The sequence below is a fragment of the Catharus ustulatus genome, chromosome 25, assembly GCF_009819885.2.
Source record: "Catharus ustulatus isolate bCatUst1 chromosome 25, bCatUst1.pri.v2, whole genome shotgun sequence".
Taxonomy (NCBI): domain Eukaryota; kingdom Metazoa; phylum Chordata; class Aves; order Passeriformes; family Turdidae; genus Catharus; species Catharus ustulatus.
This window is the reverse complement of record NC_046245.1, coordinates 5,837,737-5,864,146: the sequence shown is the minus strand read 5'-3', so window position 1 is coordinate 5,864,146 and position 26,410 is coordinate 5,837,737. Positions and strand designations below refer to the sequence as shown.

Genomic DNA, 26,410 nt, shown 5'->3' with positions numbered 1-26,410 from the left:
CACCTGAACCTCCCCTGGCCCAGCTTGAGGCCATTCCCCCTTGTCCTGTTCCTGTTCCCTGGGAGCAGAGCCTGATACCACCCCCCTGCTGCCTCTGGCCAAGGAGTTGCAGAGCCAGGTTCCCACTGAGCTTTCTTTTTCTCCAGGCTGAGCCCCCCAGGCTCCCTCAGCTGCTCCTGGTGCTCCAGACCTTCCCCAGCTCTGTTCCCTTCCCTGGACATGCTCCAGCCTCCCAGTGTCTTTCTTCTTGTGAGGGTCCCACGGCAGCCCCCAGAATCGGAGGTGTGACCTCAGCAGGGCCCAGCACAGGATGGTCACTGGTCCTGCTGGTCACACCATGGCTGGTACAAGCCAGGGGTCATTGGCCTTCTGGGCCACCTGGGCACAACTGGGCTTATGTTCAGCTCCTGATGATTAGTTATTGCTGTCGACTGTAATTGCAGTCTTTTCCTCCTCTCTGCTGCTGAAATTCTCCCATTAGGGAGTCCTCCAGGCCTGGCTGGTCTCTGTGCCACAGATCACTCACCTGGAGCAGCTGTTTTTCACTACTGAGCTGAAGCTGTAGAGCAGAGACACACCTGAGGGTAGCTGCCTGTCTAATACAAGGTTTGCACAAACCCTTCACACAGTAGTGAGACATGTCTGGAAGGTAGAGAACAGAAGCTAAACTCCTACTGGCTCAGGAAATATTTTATTCTTTATACTTTCATTAAAAAATAAACATAGGAAACAAAACCACAGAACACTTGTGTGATAGAAACAAACGCAGAAGGTCAGAGCATTGGCTGAAAGTGCATAATAAGGTCATGCTACCATGTCCCTGATCCCACCCTGTCCCCAAGCAAGGAGTCAGCAGGAAGCTCAACGAGCAGCACTACATGGAGCCCAGGCACCGTGGGGCCAAGCTGATGGCAGAGGGGAGCCCGTGCTCCCAGGAACGCAGTGAGGCAGGACATGCTGAGCAGGGAGTGCTCCATGAGCTGGTGTGAGCCACTGATAGAGCCTCACCTGGGCTCGTGGGGCAGGCCAGGGATAGCAAGTGTCACAGGATGTGGAGTTATGAGACAAGGGAATAAACAGCTGAGAACAGCGGGTGAAACAGAATCCTGGATGTCACTCTGGAACAGCCCTGGAAGCAGAAAAATCCTAGATAAAAGGAAAACCAACACAATGAACTCGAGTGAAAGGCTGCCTCGGGTGTGCTGGAACTCAGGTCTGTCTGGGAACAAACCCCAGTGACTCACCCAGCAGGACCACGGTGGGCAGCAGCCACTGTGTCCCTACTCCTGGCCTCAGCTCAGGTGACCTCCTCACAGGGTGGGGCACAGGCACAGCCAGGCTCCCAGTGCCACACATTGTTTGCAGCTGGAGCTGTCAAGCTTTTCGAGGAAACACAATGTGATGAACCTTGCTGAGCACCTGATCATGAGCACAAACACTGCAGATGTTTCTGTGGCAGGAAACGAGCTCCCTTCCTGCCCTCTGCCCCAGTGGCCTCAGGCCATGTGTCACAGCAGTTGACAGCTTTAACCTGCGACTCCTTTGTGCAGCCCTCTGAGGCCCTGCAGACACAGTGACAGTGCAGGCCCCCTCACACACATCACCCAGCCTGGCTCTGCACCCACGCTGGAACATTCAGTACGTACACAATGATTTGAAGCTGGAACACAGAGCAGCTGGACTCACCCTCACACACCCACATGGCTGAGAGCGACCCGAGGGCACACCTTGTGGTGGCTGAAGAGGTGACCCAAGGGTATGTACATGTCCTTGGGAGGGGTCACCAGGCTGCCTGAGACCAGGCTGGGGCAACTCTGCTCTGCCCACAGACTGAGCCACAGGAACAGCAGAGTACAGCTTCTCCTGACCCATTCATCCCCTTCCTCCAGCTTCCCACAGAGCCCCTGATTTTCAAATGACTGCTGAGATTCACACAGTTATGCACATGCTCTAGTCACAAGCAGCACAGAAAGCTGCTGTTCTGGTGCCTATTCCCACAGCATCCACAACTCTCAAGAACAGTCACTGCAAATCATTTGGGACTCTTCCTCCAGCCGAGACTTTTTAGAATGTTTTTCTTTGTGAGCTCCCTCCTGATCACTTCTCCCGGAGGACGCAGACTCCGGCGTCGCAGCGCTGCATGCCCAGGGAGGTGACCACTTCCCAGCTGTCAATGATGGGATCGTAGCACTCGATGCTGCTCAGCAGTGAGTTGCCATCGTATCTGCCGGGACAGAAAGTTACAAATGAAGGATGGTGCTGGAGGAAGAGGCTGAGACATTCAGAGCTCTTCCCGGAAGGCTGGACAGTTGCACACTGCAGGCACAGCCCAAATTATAACCCTGCATCAGGCTGCCATTAGAGTCTGCTGCTGCTCACCCACCTAGGCCCTGCACCTTTGTGCTGCCTGTTTTGGTTGGGCATGGGTGTCTCCTCTCAGAGAAGAGAGGCCCTATGGAAGGGGCAGCAGCTGTGTCCCCTCAGGTGACTTGCTGAGCACCCAGAGCTGCAGGAGCCCTGGCCTTACCCGGCGATGGCGTAGAGCCGGCCCCGCAGCACCGTGGCCCCCACGTAGCAGCGGGGCGTGGTCATGCTGGTCACCGTGGTCCAGGAGTCCGTGCGGATGTTGTAGGCTTCCACCGAGGAGAGGTGAGCTGTGCCATCGAACCCACCCACCACATAAATGTGGTCATTGAGCAGAGCCACGCCTGCCCCTGCAGAGAGAAGGCGGCATAGTCACACCCACAGGTGACACCGGCAGCATCGGGCTCTCTGTCACAAGGCTGAACAGGTCAATTCCTCCCTTTACACATGACATTTCTTATGCTTGTACCTCTCCCAAAAGAGCTTATAACTGTCTTCTGCTGTTGCTGTCTCCAATATGATACATGAAAACATCTCACTCCATTAAACACTGCTGACTCTGTGGCATGGGGGCCTAGGCAGCACCACAGCACAAGAGGTTTACCTGGGCTGACACCTGACCACAGGTGTTTGAACAGAGCAGCACCAGGCCTGCTCTGCTGGCAGGCAGCACAGACAGGTTCCTCTGGTGTTTCTGACTCCCTGGTGACACCCAGCTCCTGGCTGTGGCCTGGAGAGTAGCTGCACACAGCTCCATGCAAAGCTGGAGGAGGGATTTCCCTGACATTACTCTCTGGAAGACAAAATGAAAACTGGTTTCTACACTGTTGCAGAGGTACAAGTGGCTGGAGCAGCTGCCTGAACAGGTGTTCTCACAGTGAAAGCAGACAATAATATGCTGGTCCTACTGGGAATTTATGAAACCAGCAGCAAATAACCCCCACCAGTCTTGGTTCCTTCTTGGCAGCCCCCTCAGGTACAGCACTGGAGGACACTGTGACATTACCATGCACCCGTGGTCTCAGGGGCTCCTGCACCTGGGAACACAGTCAGCCCTGTCAGGCTGTCACCATTAACGTGGAACTCTTGCACTAATGAATATCCTGAAGGAAATGAGTCAACTACTCTGCAGTTCCAGGGCATAGATCTGTTTCTTTACAAACAGGGTCTAAGAGACTTTCTGTTCCACTAAAGGCATCCTGGCTTTCCCTGGCTGCCCTTGCTGAGAGCACCAGAAGAGCTGGGAGTGGCCAGGCTGGCCCAGTGGGTTCTCCAGGAGCTTTGGCTGAAGAGACTAAACCAAGGCCTAATCAGGGAAATCAAGTCCAGCAACACAATATGGCCAAGGTCTCTGAGAGGTAGCCTCCCTCCAGAATCTGTCCTAAAAGGTGAATAGAAACAAGGAGGAAATGATCTCTGTGAATAAAGCCAAAATTATTCTTAGTCCTGCCCTTGGAATTCAAAGACCTGCACGTGGATAACTCTTAGAGGGTTTTTTGTGGGACAAAAGAAGTCCTACAGGGTCCAAGGTCATCAGGACAGAGTTAACTGACACCAGGATGAAGGCTGCAAGTATCTAAGGAGTGAGTAGTTAGGGGTGCTAATACCAGAGTGGTAGCACAAAAACTTGGGCAAATAAAGCCCCTTGGGCACACCCACGTTTCAGATCTTGGTGCTCCAGGTCACAGGCCAAGGAAGGAACCAGGTGAGCCAGTGCTGGGGTCAAGACCCTCACCAAGTTCCTGCTGGCTTGTGGCACCAAGAGGCTCAGGCTGCAGCCAAGGCACAGCTACTAAAGCCTCCAGCTCCTGTGGGGTGCACAGACCTGGGAAATGCCTGCTGTAGAAAGCTTTCCCTTGAATTCTGCTTTTGGTCTTGTCCAAAGTCAGCCTTCCATGGTGCCCAAAGCAGACCGCTTGAGGAAAGCCATCTGATCCTCAAGTTTTCTAGAGATTCGTGGGTTGGTCTGACACAGTGCCTCTGACCTGGAAAAACCTGCAGATTTTATCCTGTGTTTTATATGTACGGCCTTCCTGAATGTGCAAAGTGCATAACTCCCCTAATTTAAATTCATCCTTGGCAGATAAACCAACACTTAACAGGAATATCCCTGTCACAGGATTAAATATTTAAAGATTGGGGTTTTGGTGAATGCCACTGCAGGCACAAGAAAACTGAAATGTTTTTGGAACAGAGCCCAGTTTTATTGAGTACCCAGTACTTGTCCCTAAGCAGGAACACTGCCTAGGGATCATGTGCAGCAGTGCTGCCCAGGCTGACTGTGAGGGCCAGTTATTCAAAGAAGCAAAGAAAAAGCAACTTCAAAAGGGATTTGGAAAATAGTCTAAGCACATAACTGTAAGCACTGGCAGCCACACAAATGTGGAGGCACAGAGCAACCTTCCTGTGCACACACAGGCAGGGCCAGACATCAGCACGGCCTGGAGGGCAGGGCAGGAGGCCTGAGGCACACAGCAAGAGCAGGAGGTCAACACACCTGGGCACACAGGAGTTACAGGAGCCCCACAACTGATCTGAGAAATGAAGGAGAGCTTAAACAGAAAGACACTCCAAAAGTAGGATTTAAACTGTATTTTTGTCCTAGATACAACTGATAACTTAAAGCTTGGATAGAACACCAGGCAAAGAGATAAGTGAATAGCTGGTGGGGGATAATTACTGTGTGACTGCACCATGTGTGTAACCCCACAGCTGGGTGGCACTGCTCTGGCAGTGCTGCCCTGGAGCAGGGCTCAGGTGAAGGAGCAGCCTGGCAGGGCACACCTGCCTTCGCCATGTCCCGTGCAGCTGATGAGCACTGACCCAGTACTGTGGTCAGTTTGTGTTTTCTGAGCTCTTCCCCATGTCAGGCATTGCTCCTAGCTGTGCAAGTCACACAGCATTTCCTCTCCCTCCCTGTAACCTATAACCCTGCCACTACATTCCTCTGGACACTCCTTGGCATGGGATGGAGGCATGTGAAAATGAGTATTTCTCTTGGGAATTCAAGCCAGTAAAATCATCCTTTCTCAAAGTCAACCCACTCACTGAGGCCAGGGCATCCTCCAGAGCAGCAGAACACATCAGGAATGACTGCTCCCTCAGTGCAGCAGCAAACACTCTACATTACATATACTGTACCTCAAGGCACCGTGGGCTCGTACCTGAGCGCTTGGTGGCCATTGGAGTGACATTTGTCCAGTGTCCAGTGTGGGGGTCATACCTCTCGACAGAATTCAGGATGTTCAGCCCATCATAGCCTCCTGAAACAAAACACAGGAGCAAACCATGGGGCTGACCTGTGGAGAATGTTTTCTGAGCAGACAGCAGTACTGTGTCTGGTGGGCCCCAAGCACAGCGTGGCAGTGCCATCAGCACAGCCCACCCTGGTGGGGCAGAGGATGCTGCAGCCAGCCCAGAGCCACCTCTGCCCCTCCACTGCACTGGGCCATGTGGGAGAGCATCACCTCCCCAAACCAGGCCAGCCCCATGGAACTGCCTCTGAGCACACTGAGGCCACTGCTGCTGCAGCCCTGCAGATGTGCAGCTCCCAGGTCTGTGCTGCAGCTGCATGGTGTAGGCTGGGATCTCTCAAGAACTGTTTCACAAGTGGACACTAAAATCTGTCTGCAGCCCCAACAAAGGAGCTGCCATCTACCCAGGGGGACAGCATGAGGAAGAGGAATAAATGTGATTGGTTTATGGCTAGATTCAAGGCCAGGTTAGGCAGAGCTTGGAGCAACCTGGTCTAGTGGAAGGTGTCTCTGCCCATGGTAGGGGGTGGAATGAGAATAAATCCCTTCCAACCCAAACCATTCAGTGGTTCTATGAAACCAGTGCCTAAGATCTGTGACTCCCCAGGAACAGGACTGCAACAGATGTGGGTACAATGCTGGGCCAGCCTTTTCTGGGGCCTAGAAGGTGACCCACAGAACAAGCTTCAGAGTGCTTTGTCCTCTGGCAATCTCACTGTATTCACAGCTGGTGTGGTGCTCTGAAACTGAAATGAGTGCTACAGAAGAAGCTGGAGAACAGACAGCTCAGGATACATTTGTGGAACACTACAGACACCATTGCTTTGTGTGATGCAGGTGCACCCTCTTCCCATGGCTAGCTGCTTCATCTCTGAGCATTTAGACACTGCCCAGGCTACACAAAAGCCTCAGCTGGCATTGCTTCTCCTCTACACTTCCACCATCCCTCAAATGCAGTGTGTGCAAATTGTGTGTCCTTGGCAGTGCTCAGCATTCCCTGCAGTGATGTGGCAGCTGCAGTCCAAGCCTTAGTGATGGGAACAGAGAGGTCAGGCAGCACTCACTGACACAGCTGTGAGTGCCCAGTGAGGTTAAACCTCTTCTAGCACGGATGTTACAAGCTGGTGCTGCTCAGGCAGCACTTGAATGATCACTTGGGTAAAAAGGCAGGCTCTGCACAGCTCCCAGAGGGGCTGAGGGTACCTACCCAGGCAGTAGATGACTCCATTGGCCACCACGAGCCCCGCTCCCTCGCGTGCTGTCTGCATGTCTCCCAGCATGCTCCACTGATCGATGTTGGGGTCATAGCGCTCCATACTGGTGTGACGGCGGCTCCCATCGAACCCACCCGAAACGTAGATCATGTCTGCAGGGACAGGGGAAGCACCCAATCAGTCAGTCATGTGCATGGAGCAGCAGGGCCCTCACACACAGAGCCCTGACGTGAACTGCAAACCACAGCAAACAGACCGTGGCACACTGGGAGCCAAGATGAACCCAGGCTCCTCAGCCTGGCTCACAGGCCCAACAAACAAACACAACTCCCATCTGGCCTTTAAATCTGCTTCTTGTTGATGGATGAAAGAGAGCACACACAATCCAGCTACTTTTCTTCATGCTGCAGAACCACTGAAACACTGCCATGCCCAAACTCTGCCTGTGGTGAGCCTCATGTCAGTACCTCCCCAAAGTCCTCACTCCTTCCCTGCAGATGTTTCAGTCACTCCAGCACTGGATGGTCAGAGCTGCACTTGGTGTCCTGTTCAGTGTTGCCCAACACTGTCACCACCATCAAAGCTTCCCACTTCACAATCTCTCACAGAGCCCCTTTCCCCCAGGTTACAGATACGTGCTGCACAAATGCAGTAGAGGCAGAGCTGCTCTCAGGATATGTGGGCAAGTTTTCCATTTTAGCATCCCAGTGATGAGAAGGCAAAATTTCAGGCTCCCCTCCTCCCCCAGAACCAGCTCAGCCTTCACATACCAGCTCAGGGCATCTCAGGCCAGAGCTGAACAGGCTGCTCTGCCCCGGCAGTGACCAGGACATACCTCCAAGCGTTGTGGCTCCTGCCAGCCCTCGCCGCACGTTCATGGGAGCCACGGAGTACCAGATGCCATCCTCGTCCGATGTGTAATCCAGGCACTCCACGGAGCTGAGGCGCGAGCGCCCGTCGTAGCCCCCGATGACGTAGATGCGGTCGTGCAGGGACACCGTGGCCACGTATCGCCGCTTGCGGGTGATGCTCTGGGACAGCACAGCAACACCAAGGTCACAGACAGAACAACACTGGGCATCAAGACCACCCACTGCTCTTCTGCTGCTGCTTTGGGAAATGGCCACTGCCTCAGAGCAGGCAGCACTATGGATTTAAAGGACACAGTCTGAGTGACTCTGCCTGCCTCCCCCTGCCATGCTCTCTTCTCAGGACCATGTCTCTCTGCACTCAAATATTTCATGCTAAATGTCATTTACCCTGTGCTGCTGCATAATCTTTGGTGCATCTGGGACGTTTTGTTAGCCTCCCACTGGCTCCTGCAGACACTGGTAATGGGAAAAAGTGGGGACTCTGAATATTTGATGAAGCTTTTAGCCTACAAAAAAGACCAGAATTTTGGAACATCAGCTGATACTGAGTCTGCCCTGACTGTTGATATTAAAGAAGAGGCAGTTCTCCACCATTTTGCACAATAAGGTGATTTTAATTTGGGTAGAAATACTCCTCAGTGCAGGAATTCTCTCTTCCCATTATGCTCCAAAACACTGCAAGCAGTGGGATCACGCAGCAGCCTGAAGACTGCACTGTTCCTATTGACATTCCAATTATCATCACTAACCTTAAAGCTTAACACCCCTTCACTAAGAAACATGATAGTTCTCACTCCCACAACCAAGATGTGGGTCTCTGCAGGCTCAGCTGATCAGGTCTATGACAACAACCCCCGTCTCCCACAGTCACTCTGTAAGCTGAAGTGGTTTCAGCATTCACCATGTAAATCTCTAAAGAATTTCTGTCAGAAATCCTCAGCAGATTGCACAGGACAGCCCAAGGAGACTTTATCCAGATGGTGCTGCAGGATCAGTGTTTGCTCACAGCCTGGTCAGAAGCAGTCCCTTACCGGCAGGAAACTCCACTCCTGGGTCTTGGGGTCGTATTTCTCCACCACATCAATGGGAGACTGCTGGCTGCCAAAGCCGCCGATCACGAGCAGCACTTCGTTAGCTCCTGAGGCACAGAGGGACAGCAAAGCCAAGTCAATCCCTTCACAACCAAAGGGTCACCTCAGGGAAACAACCTGAAAAACCTCTGAGCCTTCCTTGGCACAAAGCTGCTTCTAAATCCCTGTTTTTGTCTCGGCTGTGGAGAAGGGACCTAACCTGGCTCAGGCACTCACACTCCCTCTGTGCTCATCAAGGAAGAGAAGGGAGAAACTCTGCATGTGGCAGACTGACTGACTGAAGTGCTAGGAGCTGGCTGCTGGAGCGCTGCTTCTCCTAACATCAGAGGTACTTTGAGAAGACAAGCTGCCTCAGACAGGTGCTGAAGCTCACTCCTTTATATCTCCTTTCGTATCCTTTCCACTGTTTTTCCCAAATCTCCCACCACCTCATGGAACCTGTAGGAAAACAGCTGCTTCTCTGTAGCCTCCTCACAACAAAAGTCTCCTCTTGGTCACAAGTGACATCCAGAGCTGATTTGGGGGACTTTGTTCACCACTGAACAAAGAGAAACTGAGAGTAACTGAGAAACAAGTCAGGCTGTCTGAAGCTTGGAAAACTAATTGAATATTTTCCTAGGAATTGTCTCTTAAACCTTGTGTATTTTATTTCAAAACTGCCTTTCCTCTACTTTCTTTTCTCTGAATTTTTAAAATTTCCTCCATGACTGCTAATAACAAGTGTGACCTGGAGAGTTTTAACTTCCCCTCTAATCACTGCCTGGAAGTAGGCTTCTGTCAGGTTTAGAGCAGCTCAGTATCCCCTTGACTCCTTGGGCTCTTTCTGGAACAGGGAGTTTATCACTAGAATTTACAACTGTCCAGTCTTTCATTGCCCAAGGACTGAACACCAAGCAACAAAAAAACATTTAACAAGACTTTGTCACAAAGCAGAAAAGCTGCCACCTCAGATGAAGAATAATATAAAAAAAAAACTTGGGAAGGATTCACAAGAGCTCCAATATCTTGGAAAGCCTCCTTTCCAGTAAGCTAGCAAAAAGTACAATCGCTTCAGTTCCTTCCATGCAAAGCTAATACATGCCTTGATCACAATTTATAAGTGACACATTGCTGATATCAAATGGTATGGAATCAATTAAAACAGCTAGGGCTGAATTAAAAGGATGAACCTCAGCAATAATGTGCAGTTTAAACCTGTACAATTAGAAATAAAACAGTTTTTAAATGTCTTTTTTAATCAGGCGAAGTATTTTAACTAAGAATAAAATGAAATGTGCTTTTCTAAAATTATAGAATCACAAAATGGTTTGTGTTGGAAAGGCCTTTAAAGCTCATGCCATTCCATCCCCTGTCATGGGCAGGGACACCTTCCACTATCCCAGGCTGCTCCAAGCCCTGTCCAGCCTGGCTCTGGACACTTCCAGGGATGGGGCACCCACAGCTTCTCTGGGCACCCTGTGCCAGGGCTTCACCACCCTCTCAGGGGAGAATTTCTTCCCTAGATTTCCCCTCTTTCAGTGTGAAACCATTTCCCATTGTCCCATTGCTGCAGCTTCTGATGAAGAGTCCCTTTCTGGCTTTGCTGTAGTTACCTTTAGATTCTGGAAGGCTGATGGCAGCGACAGGACAAATTCAAGTGCAGGTCTTTGAAACTGGCATAGGAATTCCCACAAAATGTGCAGAGGCCTGGACTGTGCAGGACCAGCACAACAATATTCCCCTTCAGGCCAGAGAAGTCTGATCAGTGTGTCTCTGACAAACCTAATCTGCCCTCCTCCTTTTGTGGTTAAACTGCTTTCTGTCCCCTAAGAGGCCACAAATGGATTTTGGGGTCTCCACCACACTTGGAGCAGCACTGGAGAACACATAGGGAAGATTGTTGCAGGGAGAGTGGTCCATGCTGGGACTAATGGCAGTGCCCTGGGAGTGCACCAGGACACAGGCATGGCACAGAAGAAGCCTGTAAAATACTTTTCCTTCTTTGTAGGTCATTCCTACATTTATATTGCTCTTGAATGCTCACAGCCCTAAGACAAGCATTTTCTAAATGATCCAGTGACTGCACTTGGTAGGAGTTACTGAAACAAAGGAATATAGCATCATTTATTTGCCTTAACAAGGCAAGGGGGAAAAGTAACACATCTGTGAAGGGGAAGAGGGACATCTCCATGTCCCTCCTTGCACCTTCCCCTATTCAATTCGCTGTGGAAACCTGCTGTCACTGTAAGGCAGCTGTCACTCACCTCAGCTCTATTTTGGACTCTGATACCTGTTCTTCAGAGAGGAAGAAACCCTTCCCACAGTTCTTGGACAGCTGCATGCTGGGACAAATGTATCTGCAGGCACCAGCAATTCAGAAAACTGGTTTTAAGGCCACAGCAGGGGCATGGGATTAAAGGCAATCAGCTAGTCCCCACACTGGCACGAAGCAATCGTGCTCTGTTAAAAGAGGCACTTCTGTCCTTTGCTCTCTGTCCCACTGGGGACCATGGGATGGTAAGTTACTGCTGTGAAGAACATTAATACAATTAATACACTGGACAAGGTGTCTGACACAACTGCCAGTGCCCTTGCCCCTGTCAGGATCCTTTCCCCTGCTGCTCACCCAGACGTGCTCGTGTCCTGGGTCCTTGCATCTGGCTCCGCAGCTCGGGCCGGAGGTGGAATTTCTTGGCTTCATCTACAAGGTCTCTGCACTGCAGGCTGCAGCGTATAAAAGGCTGGGGAGAAAGAAACATGAGTCACTGGTACATGCAATGTATTTTAAGAAACCTCAGAAGAACTGTCCTAAAGCCAACTCTCATCAGCTCAGACAGCATGAAAAGGACTTGTGTGCGGGAAATGCAAAGGCAACTCAGACTGCAACAGAGAAGATATGGCTCCATCCTTACAGTCTGGCACTGAAGGCTCCTTAAGGAAAATGGCTGCATTGGAACACTAAGGAAAAGCCACTTCTGCTCCATTTAAGCCAGCAGAAGTATGACTGGGAAGGGGAACTGGCAGTGAAACCACACTTGATCTGTCCCACATAACTTGTCCTGCACCTGCCATTGGAGAAGAGACAGGGAGCACAGCACAATGAAACTGTTCAGCTGATTTACTGCCCTGATCACTGTGCACATGAGACATGCAGTTGTGAAGAGGCAACAGGAGCACTGAGGTCTTCTTGAAGAGTGAGAGGCACCCAAGGACAGCCTCATCTTGCACAATGCTGTGTAATTCCCTCCCCTAGCTCAGGGCCTAAACCAAACTCCCTTCAGCTCAGCACTCGCTTTCCCTTGGGTGTTGAGTGTACATGGTGTTTCAGATTTAAGTTCAGATTTACCTCTACAGGTTCCTGGTGTCTGTGTGAGACAGCCACACGGGGTCAACGCTTCACTCTCCACAGTGCCCCAAGCTGAGGATGTGCCACCAGTGTGTGGCACTGCCAGACTGGAAAGGTCACCCTGAACATTCACTCTGAAAACTGAGGGCTGTACACACTCTGTCTCAGGCTGGATTTGGAACAAATCTATTTGTTTTGGTACCAGTCCCTTTTCTGTTATCTTCAATTTCAGTTTGAAGTGGACCATGATGATCTGACTGAACACCCATTAGCTCTGGCACAACCTAACACAACAGCCCATTAGGTTGTCCTGATTTAGTAACATCCATGGTCTATCACATCTGAGATGATTGTTGCTAAACCAGCCTTTTGCTGACATAGAGAAATGTCTGTCATTTACCATTCAGCACCTGTCAGGTAACCCTTGAGCACACCCTATCACCATCTAACCTGGAGGCTGGTTTGATTTTCTGTGGGCCTTCCTTTGAAATCTTGCCTGGGATCAGCATCACTTCCTGTCTGGAATTAAACTTGCACTAAAAAGCTTAATTGTCTATTTGCATCATCCCCATTTTGAGTTGCCTCTGCAGCATCCCAGAACACAAAGTAGCAGCATTAGCCACTGCTCTTGGCTCTGTGTTGATCCTGGACCCACACTGCTGCTGTCTTTCTCACTCAGAGGTACCTGCTGGCCATCTGCACCTCAGATACCTTCTGAGGAGCCACGACCTCCCTGAGATCAACGCCAGCCTTCTTCAGCCTGGGGAAGGGGACCTGCCAGCGCTCAGGAATGAAGGCAGAAAGCACTTGTTGGAAACTGTATCAGATGACAACAGAAAGGTGCTGTGGATATCTGCAGAGACAGCTGGCCAACGGCTCTGGAGAGGGCACCCTGCGGCTGTGACTGCTGGCACAGCAAACACTGCTCAGTGTGACAGCGGCACTGCGGCTGAGCAGGGACAGCTCCACAGTGTCAAAACAAACAGCAGCAGCACAGGAAGAGCTTTGAACACATTCAGTGCTCAGCAGAGCAGGCAGGAGCAGCAGGGACCGCCGTACCTCAGTGTCAATGACATCAGTGATGTAGCGCGGCGTGAGCAGCGGCATCCGCACGTACTGCAGCAGCTCCGGCAGCGACGCCTCTCGCTCCTTCTTGGAGTGCTTCACCCAGTTTATCACTGCCTCGAACACCGGCTCCTCCGAGTCCACCTGCAAACAGGAGGCACATCCTGATCAGCTGGCAGCATAACACTGCAGCTACTGCCAGGGAGCACACAACGTCCAGGCTGTTGCACTGCTTCACAGTGAGCAAGGGAGCAGGACCCTTCAGCTGTGAGTCCCTCAGGGAAATCCCCACAAGCACAGTGAATTCTCTCACTTCCTTTTCCTTAAACCTGTGTTTGCTTTTTCCTCTGCAGCTGAGATCAACAATGGGCAGCCCAAGTCCCAGAGCAGTGAGTGCTACGGTGTGGAGCAGAACCTGGAGCTAAGAGCTCCATCCACTGACCAGGGGGAACTCATGGGACAGCTCCTCCAATTCTCTGGAGCAGGAGCTGTGATCCTGCAAAATCCAAAGTCCTATCAAAAAGATGATTAGAATGAGGTTTCCTTCGCACAGGGAAGTGTCTGGCTTAGGCCCTTGCAGCCCTGTGCCTACACACTGCCCCTTGGACACTCCAGCCAGAGCAGGTACATTTAAGGTATCTTTTTATTTCAATCCACCTTTTAAAAACCACATAAGATTTCAGAGTGGAGAATCCCAGGGCATGAATGTTACTGTTTATTTCCACTGTTTATTTTATTTTATCATAAGTTTGTTTCTGTCTCCATTCAGGACTGGCACATGCTGGTGCTTACATCACTTCTGGAGATTACATTGACTAAACCATCCAAATTTGATACTGTTAGAGAACCACAGGTGCTTTGGACACCTATGATTACCAAAAGCAAAAGAATGGTAAAAATCTCAATTATATATTACTTAGTTTTCTTTTTGTACATCTATCAGGTCACCCAAAGTAAAAGGAAATCAGACATGAATTATCACAAACTCTGTTAAGTGAGACTAAATATGAAGATAAAAGAAGAGCCTGTGATGAAAGGACTGAGCCTTCATTCCCACCAGCCAATGACTGGTCCCCTTTGAAGTCCAGTTTGAAGCAGATTGTTTTGAAGCAGGGAGCCACAGAGGTTAATTATGTAAGGCATTCTTCTACGCCATTGTTTTATATTTGCTACAGTGTAATTTGGAATGGCCTCTTTCTCTTGGAATTACAAGGAAAGGACAATTAGAGCTCACAAAAGGAGAGCAGACTACTGTATTGTTTCCAATTCCCCCACCTTCTCTTTAAATGCAATAATCCTGCGTTGATTTATTCCCTCTTGAACTGAATGTCCTCAGATATATATAACAGTTTTACTGTTCATTAAATCATTTATGTTTTCTGATAAATGATGAGTAATACTAAATGCAGGATCACAGTGAGGACCTGTCATTGCATTTCTTGAGCAGCCCAGATATTTTCTGAGCTGTTCCCTCACCACGCTCTTGATTCCACACAGCACCTCTGTGCTGGAGCAGAAGGAGAGAGATTTGGTCCTTATCCCAGACTGGTTTGGGTTGGAAGGCACTTTATGACCCATCCCATTCCACTCCCTGCCATGGGCAGGGACACCTTCCACTAGCCCAGGTTGCTCCAAGCCCCATCCAGCCGGGCCTTGGACACTTCCAGGGATGGGGCAGCCACAGCTGCTCTGGGCAACCTGTGCCAGGGCTTCACCACCCTCACAGGAAAGAAGAATTCCTTCCCAACATCAAATCTAAATCTCTCCTCTTTAAAACTGTTACCCCTTGCCCTATCTCTCTCTGCCCATGTAAAAAGTCACTCTTCCTCATTATTATAAGCCCCTTTATAAGGTCTCCCTGGAGCTGTCTTCTCCAGGTGAACAGCCCCAGTTCTTTTTCTGGTTCCAGAGCAGAGGGGCTCCAGCCCTCAGAGCATCTCTGTGGCCTCCTCCGGACCCTCTCTAACAGGTCCACATATTTCTCGTGCTAAGAACCCCTGACCTGGACACAGCACTCCAGGTGAGGTCTCACAAGGACAGAGAAGAGGAGGAGAATCCCCTCTCTTGCCCTACTTGTCACATATTCACATGACAGTGCATGCCCAACACACTTCCTGCTGCAAGGTCTGAACCAGCCCTTCCAATTCACAAGGAATGTCACTTCTCCTGAGCAAATCATCCAAGAAGCTTGGCTGGGTCATTCTCAAGTTCCTCATTATTTTCTGCTTCCAGCCCAGAAGCTGCTCTCATTATCATCACAACCCACAGGTCAGCCCATTATAGCACAAAACTGCAGCTCATCAAACATCACACTCAGCCTTCTCCACTGCAGAGCCTAGCTGGAGCTGGTCCTTCACCACTGTCTCACATGCTCCTTCTCAGGCAGCCTCATTAACAAGAGGATGTTAGCATGGCTGAAGGCCACTTTCAAGAAATGCATCAACAATTCTCCTCTGGCTAGCCCTGTACTGGCTATCCCACCAAAATTATCCCATACACTGGATTGTTTCCAAGCATTCCTGTTCCCTGAACTCTGAGCAGTGATTGCTTCAAGTTTTACAACTGCAGTGAACATCAGCCCTCAATAAAATCCACCTCAATAAGTAATCAAGCTCTGTCCTCATTACCAGGTAATGTTCAACTTATTAATAGAAAAGTTGGAAAAGTGTATTTGAAGTGTTCCAGTCACATAGCACATCCTCCAGAAACTCACCTTCAGGGAACCAAGTCTCCCTGTAACCCCCTGCAGAGTCAGACCACTCTGCACCATCCCAGGATTCCTTGGGCTGCTGATTCGCACAAAGGCAAACAGAAGTTAAAGCCTGGGGCCATTTCTGAAATGTAGGGATTGAGATAACTTATCTTCTGAAGGGAAAGGAGGGAATGAAGGGTCAATAACCCTGCAAAGGGAACTAACTCACTGTGCTTGACTTGTAAGAAACACTTGTGTGACAACAAAGCTACAAAGTATTGATAAAATTACAAACTAGCAAAAATAAAAATAGACGCCTCTTGAAAATTAAACTCCAAATTCAGGAACTGTGTGAGGAGTCCACCCCAGGAGTATGGACTAATCATTGACTGGTTTCAATGCTTTATTTCAATGCTTTGCACAGCAATGGTACTTTTCAGGTTTTACCTGAATTTCATCACACTTGATGAGCTTTTCAACCTCTTCTTGATTTAAGAGGATAAACTCTTCATGCTGAACCACCTCTGGAAAATGTTTCTGGCTGAAGACCTCTGCAGCTTGCATTAGATCCACACAATTGTGTGTCTCAGCAAAATCCCGAATGCCCAAACAATTTGATGGATCCAGTTGGCTTTCTAGAAACTCACAGCAAGCTTGTTTCACACCTACGGAAAATTGGAGGGGTGAATGAGCACTGCACGCTTACTACCAATCCACTGCTTTGGCAAGGGTTCAAAAAAGAATGTTCCAAGCAATAATGAAAATCCAATTCAAAAAACAAGTAAAAGTACTACAGAAACACACACATGCATGTATTGCTTTGGAGGTTGTGAAGACACTTGGAGCAGCCACACCACGTGTTTGGCTGGTTTGAGTTCTGGCTGTTCCACTCCAATGAAAAAATGACGTCAATCTGATACGAGGAAGACTCCACCATGAGCTGTACTCAGTTTCATGGATTGTAAACCACTAATGTGTCTGCTAGTGGATATGGCACCAGATTTCTAGGTCTATGATATCTTTTGGGTAAGTTGTCTGGGATTCAGGATAATTGTCTGGGATAGCTCCATAGATGCATGTGCAATGACAACAAGCAGTCTGTTACTGACACAGACATGCTGTGATGGCAGGTCAAATGACATCCAGGATTGCTTATCATAATAATGAAACTGAGCTGTAACATTTATGTGTTATACAGCTCACAATCCCTCTTGGGAATAGTCCCAAGAATAGCCCAAAGAATGGAACCTGCTTTACCATTTTGTTTTGTACCCAAATCCCTTCCTCTACCAATGAGACCACAGCACACAAGAAGAGAAGTTTGACATAACTATTTAGAGATATCATTCCCCCCCCAATCTCTTTTCCATGCACAGAAGGCCAAACAAACCAAATCTCTAAACAGCAACAATGATGCAATTTGTGCTAATCTTTGAATTACCTTTCAGCTGAAGCAGACATGCTGCTGGTAGCAATTCTTGGACATTTTCTACTGTCACATGCACAGTTTCTGTATATACAAAGTCCAGCAGGATTTCCATGGTGGAGGCTGTCAGGCCCTGGATATCCACACAGGGTTTATCTTTCTCAGAGAGCTGCAAATTAAAAGGGAGACATAGCTTTATTTTTCATTAATATGATCAGAAAGCCCATAACACTCAGCAGGTTTGAAAATAAAATCTATCAGAGGTTTCAATACAGATTTGTCCTTTCTGTTCTGGTGCTCACTGAAAGGATATAGGGAAGGAGGGAATTCCCTTACAGAATTCCCTTACAGAATGAGTATGAGACAAAGTTCTTCATGGATCAAAAGGACAGTCACACTGCACAGCAAAACCTGAGCTGAGATCTGAGTCGGTGGAGATTACATGTGTCACCTGTGTAAAACAACTGAACTCTCTCTTCCATGTAATACTCCAAGCTTTGCTCCAAGGCAATTCTTCTCTGAGCCAGATGTGTGTGACACAATGCAATTCACATGGAGTCCCCACCCAAGTGTCGGCCCAAACCAGGTTCTTTCACCCTGTGAAAGAGGCCAATCCACACCCAGAGCCCAGGTATTCGATTCATTTCAGTTCAGCACAGAAACGGGGCTGGGGGTCAATCTGCAAAGCCAGCACATGACTGGCAAAACTGTTTACTATTTATACATCTTGGCAGATAAAGGCATTAATTCTCATTGGCTACAAGTTACCTAGTTCTCTTATTGATTAGCCTTCTATCTTCAATTGGTTAACGATTTCCTTTCTTCTTATGTTAATTAGTCCCATACTCAGTCTTTCTCTTCCTCTGGGTCAGGGGACCTCTGAAGTTGGTGGCTGTGAATCAGTGGTGATGACATGACCCTGCCAGAATTACCTTCCACCCATTCAGAGCTGAATTCAGCACAGCTGCTGAGCTGGCTTTATCAATTTCTTCCTTATTTTGGGATTTTTGTCAAGTGTCTCTGTGGCCTAGAAATTCGGCATCTCTGTGCCCCCCATAACTAGGACATCCTTCTGCCTGAGCTTTGGTAACCTCCCCCTGGGCATGTCCAGCCCTAAACTTGAACAAGTGATTTTCCTTTCCAACACCTGGAGATCTTTACCACTCCACTCTAAAACCAAGCCAAAGAAAAAGCTTTCTCAACTCTTCAGTTTCCCAATTCATTCTTGAAGCTTATGGTGAACTAAAACAAAATGAGGTAAAATGACAGTTTGGGCAGTGATGGCACTTACACAATCCAGACTTTGTCCCCTGACTATTTTATCATCCCTGTGATTAATTTTAGAATAATTATTTTTTCCAAAGAACATTATCCTCTCAATGGTCAATCTTTGTGAACAGCAAATTCTGTGAATCCATCAAATTTGCACAAAACATTACATTTCAAAGCATTACAAACATTACAAAGCATCAGTTTCGTGGTTCAGTGCCTCCAGCAGAGAGCTGCTGGCAGAGCACTCGATGATTCCTGACTAATGGACTGGCTAGTGGGCTCACTGATCACACCCTGCACATTGCTGCCAGCTCAGCAGCATGGCTGCACCTCAACAGATAATGATCTTCCTGGGGCACGCTGCAAAACCAGCCCCTGACTTCTGGAGCAGTCAGCACCAGCGCAAGCACAACGCAGGGGAAAGCCCGTGGCTTCTCTTGCCAAGAATGAGCCTGAAGTTGATACAGCCAGTTGGGCTGAGGCTCAGAGAGCAGAAAGCATGGCCAAAGCACCATCACTGAGCTTCAAATCTGCCACAGCTGGGAAAGAGGAGGTGATACAGAATACAGAAAAGAAGAGCAGTGGAAGCTGCTCCTACAGAGGTGTTTGCTGTGACTGAGCCCTGTCTGTGACGCAGAGATTCACTTAGAGTAGAGAAGTACAGGAGGTAATGGTGACCCTCCAAGGAATTTTAGGGAAGAGGCCTTCCAAATCTGTTGACTCAGTGAACAAACTTTATGGCTTCCAAAGTTGGGAAGGAACAGCAAATTACCTTGTCTGACCTGCTGTGTGACAGGCCAGGCATTGCATTCAGAAGCTAAAACCAGTTCCTGCCTTGGGCTGGAAAAAACATTCCTCAACCAAGACTAAGCTGTTTGTACACAGAGGACACAGATGCCACCAAAGTTCAAAAATGATCAGACAAGATGGATGATTCCAATGAGCAAATGGAGACACAGACCACATACATTTAGCATCAAAGATGTTACCAACTTCCATTGGCCTGATACCTGTAAGCATCAGTTCTTCACACATCAGCCTAGAGCTGATAAAGAAGCTCCTGACCTACAATCAATCAGCCATGCAAATACTCTCTTTATCCTGCTCACCACAACACAAACCACGAGGACAACACTAATACTCTACAGATGATCACTTCCTACTTCCCTTGTATTTCTGCTACACTCCACTACTTGGTTGCTATTTTGCTTTGTTTATTCACATGCTAAGAATGCCTAGAAGGAAGGAAGTATTTAATGTAACTTCACCTAATGTGTGTGACACAGAAATTGGATCCTAACATCATATGTTAAAGAAGGATCTCGCTGTGGAGACAATTTGGTTCTGAACACAGAATTATGGAATGGTCTTGGTTGGAAGGGACCTTCCATGGACTGTCACTGGCAGTTTGAAGTCATTCCCCTTTCTCCTGTAACCCCAGTGAAAAGTCTCTCTCCATCTTTCTTGTTGGTTCCCTTCAGGTACTGGAAGGCCCCCCCCACCCTGGCAAGACCCTTCTCCAGACTCAACAATTCAAATCCTCTCAGCCTTTCAGACTCATGAAGACTCAGAGCTGAGCTCCAGCCTGTGTGTGCAGCAATAGAGAACTGCCTGCAGTGCTCAGTGCTGGGACACAAACAGTCCCTATTCATCCATGTAGCCCCAAACTTGGGCTCAGAATGCAAAATGATGGTCATACAATGCTAACCAACACACAGGCCAGGCAGCTTTCCTCTCCAAGGTGTTCACTGTTTACTTTTGAGGTTGTTCAGTGGCACCAGACATCTCTGCAGTCAGAATTCCAGATTGGTTTCCCACTTTGTTGTTTAGTATCAGAGCCCTGCTCACCCCCCCCGAAGGGAGCAAAGTAGCCACGGATTGATACTCCCTCTTACAAGCACATTTCTAACATCATGGGAAGTGTGCAGCAGTACAGATCCCAAAATCAACTGCAGCATCCAGGAAAACAACTAAGAAGAGTCACTTCAAGGCCTTGGGAGTTTTACCTCAAGATGCCCAAGCTGCTGAAAGCCTTAAGGCAGGGGCTGGAGGTTACAGCTCTCTTGTGAAACTCTTGTGAAGCTCTTTTGTGCTTCTTCCATTCCATCCATAAATCATTATGCTGGGTTTGGCTGGGGTAGAGTTAATTTCCTTCCCAGTGGCTGGCATGGGGCTGTATTTTGGATTTGTGCTGAATGTAGGGCCAATAATGGAGATGTTTTTATCATTGCTGAGCAGAGATCACACAGAGCCAAGGCCTTTTCTGCTTTTCATACTGCCAGGCTGGTGAGGGGGCTGGGGGTGCAGGAAACTGGGAGGAGATGACCCAAAGTGATCAAAGGCACGCTCAGCACCATGTGACATCACACTAGGTATGGAAAGTGGGGAGCAGAGGAAGGAGGGGCAGGGATGTTTGGAGTGATGGTGCTCATCTTCCCAAGTCACTGTTAGGTGTCATGGAACCCTGCTCTCCGTGGGATGGCTGAACACCTGCCTGCCCATGGGAAACAGAGAGTGAATTCCTGGTTTTGCTTTGTTTGCACATGTGGCTTTTGCTTTCCATGTTAAACTGTCTTTATCCCAACCTATGAATTTTCCAGCTTTTACCCTTCTGACTCCCTCCCTGATCCTGCTAGTCAGGGAACAAGCAGAGGGCTCTAAGGGGGCTTGGCTGCTGCCTGGGGCTAAACCACAACAATCATGCATGAGAATGGGTCTAAAATTTTGCAACTCCTTTCTTACCTAAGGCTACTTCTTGTTTTTGCTTTTACTAATGCAGATACACAAAAGTATATTGGAATAAACCCCAATTTCTGCTCACAGGGGAAGAGAAATGCTGGCATGGCATGACAGTGCTAATGTGTGGCTCACTGTACCCTGGAGACTGATCACAGCACAGGGAAGTTGACCATGTAAGAACCTGGAAAGACCAGTTGTTTATTTTCAGAATAATATTTCTCTGTTCTGGGGGAAAGAACCTTTCAATTTCTAGAACATAGCCTCCAAGAGAAGACAGAATAGTTTCATTTTGAGGTGGAGCCAGTGATCAGCTCTTAGAAGATCCCAAGTTTTGTTAACTTGGCCAAAAAAAGACAAATACCAGTGTACAACCAAGATCCAGGGGAGATAAAACTGCACTGCAATTTTCACTACAAGGAACAGGTAAAACTGATGGTGTTCCAGTTCACCCACACTGCTCAGCACGGGGGCAAAGGAAAGTGTTGTAAAAAGCCTAGGATTCATCAGGTGATCAGTGGCTTCTCCTCATTCTGTAAAATGGGAACAGAAAAGGGGAAGAAATTAATACTAAGCTAGACTGAGAACTTTTAAAAATGTTGAAAGTCAGAAGTGAGAGAAGGAAACTTGAGACATGGAGAGGCAAAGGCAGTTCTTTATGACAACAGTATCTGCTGACAGTCTCAGTGCTGTACTGGCCATGCACAGATGTGACACCAGGAATACTGTGGCATAACCCCAGGATAAAATGTCAGGAATGCCATGGCATAATCCCAAGATCAATTCTGAACAACGCTTCATGCTGCCCAGCTGGCACATCAGACAGTCCCCAGACCTTCAGGAGGCAAGCAATGTGAGTGCTGAGGAAGCCCTGGCAGGGCCTGCCAGTCCACACACACTCCGAGCTCCCTGGAGTCCCAGCCTAGCCAAACCCCGCACCCACAAGTGCCTGGAGAATGTCCAAGCCCTGTCCCATCACAGGCCCCGACACACACAGGAAACATGTCTACTCTGAGGCTTACCAAGCTGCCTGTTCCTGGAAGGAAGCTCTCCCACAAACACTCTGTAATTGTGTGCCCCTTGGCAGGTTGGTCACTTCAAGGTTTCCATAACAAAGAAGTAAGTTTGAAAGAAACACAAACTAAGCAAAAGAAAACAACCCCTTAAAGCAGAGGCATTGTGGGAGCATGAGAGAGCAAGCAATTCTACCTACGGAGCACAGGTGTTTTCCCAGAAAGAATTAAATTTCCTAGGAAGATTTACATGTCTGAATGAAGGTCACTAGGATGTTACATTAACGTGAGTGTAACAAAGCAAGGAGAGACATTTCAGCTCAGACCCAAAGCACACCAGCCACCAGGCTTTGATAGCAACGACAAAGAACATTCTGGAGCACACAGAGTGACTGGATCTCTGCACACTGCCTAGATAAAGTCCAGAAGTCAAAAGCACTGACAGGAACATGGAGACAAACCCAGAGAAGCAGAGATACTCTACTGTACTGCTGAGCACCTCAGGCTACTGGAGAACAGAGAACTTCAGCCTCCAGGGACTGAATTTGCTTTGTGTGTTTTCTTCATTTAGTTACATTTCCTTTATTCAGAGAAAGAGCACAAACCTGATGAATTTACAAATTTCATAAAGATGCAGACAAAAATAGAGATTGGTCTATGGTCAGGCCACACATGCATCACTTTGGTTTCTTTGCACAGGACTGTAAAAACTGAGACACCTGCTGCCCTGGCAGCACTGAGAGAAGTGGGCACACAGAGAGCTCTGCCACAGCCTTCTTGCCTGGTTAAAACAAAGAAAAAAATCATTCTCTGCTGCAATGACTCCTGTGCGAGCAGGGAGGTCTTTAGGACCTGTGAGCTACTTAATAATGTTTCTCCCAGCTAGTGGGCAAGGTGGTAGCATAAGGAAAGCATCTTCCGTAAAAAAAAGCTGCAAAGATTGACTCCAATTATAAACACAAAGCCAGGCAAAGCATCTGACGTTTAACAATGAGTGCTCGTTCTAGCTGAAGCAGTGCCTGTCAGTGACTCAGGGAAACTGCACACAGATAGTGCAAGACTCCCAGGAAGGGCTGAGAGCCGAGGTGCTCACAGGTGAGATGTGCTGAGTGTAGCCCCTGGGGCTCAGAGCCACCCCAGCCCCAGTGACATCCCCATGGCAAGAGACCAGCACAGCCAGCGCCAACGGGAGCCCAGGGCACGCATCAAACACCCCCCCTTGCACAGAAAGTGTTGCCCAGACTCCCCAGCACGGCTCCCACAGCTCGGCACCAGAGCAGGAAAGATGCCCGGAACCATGGAAACCACAAATCACCACTAGAAAAATAAGTAAATGTATCAGAGCTCTCTGGTTTGGCAGGCCATCCTGGCAGCTCACTGGGCACAGGGTGGTTGCAGCAGACCATCAATCAAGGCCAAGGTCCCTGCCACAACCTCTTAACTCCCCACCTGGTCACAATAAAGGGCTCTGGGGTCACCATAAGACAGAGAATCACTTCGAAGGGCTCCAGGGCCACCACGACAGAATCCAGTGAGTTCCTGAGCCAGCATGGGGGGATTCACAGAGACCCATGGCCACCATGGCGGGACTTGGAGCCCACAGAGAAATCCAGGGCCACCGTGGGGAAACCCAGAGAGCCCAAGGGCCACTATGGACAAATCCAGGGCCACCATGGGGGGTTCTGAGACACCCAGAGACACCCAGAAGGGATCAAGAACCACAACGGGGACACCCTGAGCAACCATGGGGAGTATTCAGTGGACTCCAAGATCACCGCAAGGGGATCCTGGGCCCCTACGGAGGGATCCTGGCCCAGCTGCTGAGCAGCTCAACAGAGAACAGCCCAAGCACCAGGCGACCCTGCCTCCTCCACCCACGGAGCACCCAGGGCCGTCGGCAGCACCGACCTCGCTGGTGAACATGGCGCAGAAGTAGTCGCTGCAGGCGGCCAGGACGATGCGGTGGGCCGGGAAGTCCTTGTGCTCCACGCGGAGGGTGACGTCGCAGAGCGTGTTGCTTTTACGCAGGGCGTTCATGGCGTTGAGGATGGACTTGGCGTGGGAGTTGGTCATGATGTCCTTGGGGGGGGCCATGGCGCGCGGCACCTGCGGGCACAGCCAGCACGGCCACATGGCACGGCGCCCGCCGCCGACAGGGGGCGCTGCCGCCGCGCCGCCCCGCCCGCCCTCAGCGCCTGCCCCGCCCGGCGCCCCCGCCCACCGCGACCCCGCGGCGCGGCCGCCCCGGTGACACCCGGCCGGTGCAGCCCGGGGCCGCCAGCCCGGTCCCCGTCGGAACTGCCCTGCCCTGCCTTGTCCATCCCGGCCCGGCCGCACTCACCACCGCGGGGAGAGAGCCCGGCCAGCACACCTCGCCTCCCCCCGCCCTTCCCTCTTCCCGCGCCGCGCGCTCTGATGGCATCATCTCACCGCGCCGCGAGCGCAGCGCCCCGCCCCTGGGTGCCGGGCGGTTGCCGAGCAACGAACCCCGGGCGGGCCCCACAGCGCCCCCAAGCGGCCCGCGCGGGATCTGCAGGACAGAGCCCCTGAGGGGCCGGGGAGGGGCTGAGGGAGCTGGGAAAGGGGCTGAGGGAGCTGGGAAAGGGGCTTAGCCTGGAGAAAAGGAGGCTCAGGGGAACCTTCTGTCTCTCCTCTGAAAGGAGGGGGCAGCCAGGGAGCGTCGGGCTCTGCTCCCAGGGTACAGGGACAGGACAAGAAGAAACCGCCTCAAGCTGGGCCAGGGGAGGTTCACATTGGATATTGGAAAAATTTCTTCCCTGAAGGGCTGGTCAGGCCCTGGCACAGACTGCCCAGAGCAGTGGGCATGGAATGGTGGAGTCACCATTCCTGAAAGTGTTCAAAATATGTGTGGATGTGGTACCTGGGGACGTGAATGGTGAATATGGCTTCATGGTGAATACAGCAATACTGGGGGAGTGGTTGTGATCTTAGAGGGCTTTTTCGACCTTAATGATCCTGTGACTCCATGGTTCTCGGTCCCCTGCTGCAGTGCTCTGGAAGCAGAGCCCTCACGGAGTGTGGGGCATGGCCATGAGCTGCCTCCTCTCCCCTGGTGCGGCTCCCGCCGGCTGAACCCCTGGAACTGGCTCTGCCAGGGCTGGGGGAGCCAAGCTGTGAGCCAGGAAACAGAAGCCTGCTTTAGAATCCCAGGATTTTTAAATGAATACTATTTTTGAGTTCTTCCCACACACACAACTCAACATCTCTGGCAGATCGCCTCCAGCTGACAGCCCTGAGCCACTTCTGCTCCCCCGCTGCCCTCGAGCTTGCTTCCAATCCTGCCTGGGGATGAATTTTAAAACCTGAATCCATACATACAGTCAGGTATAAAGTCATTGTCAGCAACCTGAGATAAATTCCCAGCTAAATGTAGAACACTATGACCTGAAGAATCTGTATGTCGAAGTTGAGATATTACCCTGGCCTGGAGGTTGATCATTAATTCATAAGCTTCTTCCTCCAAGAACCAGGATCAGTCTGTTTGGAGGCTGTACGTGGAATGAGAATTTTGAGGATTTTTTTGACCCCAGCCATGCTAAAGAACCAAATGATTGGCAAGATCCAGCAGCTGGAGATGAGAATTCAGTGTTTAGCAAGGAGGGCAGTTTACTACTGCCTTCAGAGCTGGCAGATGCTCTGCCATAGGGGATTTTTAAGTCAGCAACACCTCGTTCTCTAGATCCAACTCAAGCAGAAATTATTGTGCTGGAGGCAGGTACCAGTATGTGTGTCAGACTGCATCATCGTCTGGGAGCCTAAAGTCAGGAGGGATGTGTGACCAGAGTGTCAAAGCAGACTCAGTGCATGAGAGATAGCCTGGAAGAATGGAGGAAAGAGGCAGCATATGCCTGCTTAGTGCTCTCTGTGCTCCTCATTTCCCAACAGTCAGCCTCTGTATCCACCTGGTGCTGGCTTTCCAAGGCTACAGATGAAATCCCTGGGAGTATCAAAGGCCTGGTTGGAGCAATCGGTGGCTTCCCCACCACCTGCATGGGTGCAGCCTCAGCTCAAGTCAGGGGGGCAGTTTTGAATATAAGAAGGATCTGAAGCCATTGGAGAGTGTCC

General features: G+C 49.8%; 1 protein-coding gene across 1 annotated transcript; it reads right to left on the bottom strand.

The window, feature by feature from the left end:
• Window positions 1-672: 672 nt before the first annotated feature.
• Window positions 673-24,764, bottom strand: KLHL12 (kelch like family member 12). Its single transcript, XM_033080205.1, has 12 exons — window positions 24,666-24,764; window positions 24,233-24,430; window positions 17,319-17,472; window positions 16,325-16,542; window positions 13,180-13,329; window positions 11,401-11,515; window positions 8,736-8,842; window positions 7,668-7,863; window positions 6,826-6,984; window positions 5,529-5,627; window positions 2,528-2,714; window positions 673-2,224 (listed from the first exon to the last, which is right to left on the bottom strand). Exons 1-12 carry the CDS (start codon window positions 24,747-24,749, stop codon window positions 2,098-2,100), a joined length of 1,794 nt encoding a protein of 597 aa, XP_032936096.1. The 5' UTR covers window positions 24,750-24,764; the 3' UTR covers window positions 673-2,097.
• Between the last annotated feature and the right edge of the window lie 1,646 nt (window positions 24,765-26,410).

Bases quoted from the DNA above. Each gene is read 5' to 3' on its own strand.
- KLHL12 (XM_033080205.1), bottom strand. From the start codon at position 24,749: ATGATGCCATCAGAGCGCGCGGCGCGGGAAGAGGGAAGGGCGGGGGGA. The intron at 2,715-5,528 runs GTACGAGCCCAC...TTCTCTCTGCAG, and splicing joins AATGGCCACCAAGCGCTCAG to GGGCAGGCGTGGCTCTGCTC. The intron at 2,225-2,527 runs GTAAGGCCAGGG...CTGTCCCGGCAG, and splicing joins CGGCTCTACGCCATCGCCGG to ATACGATGGCAACTCACTGC.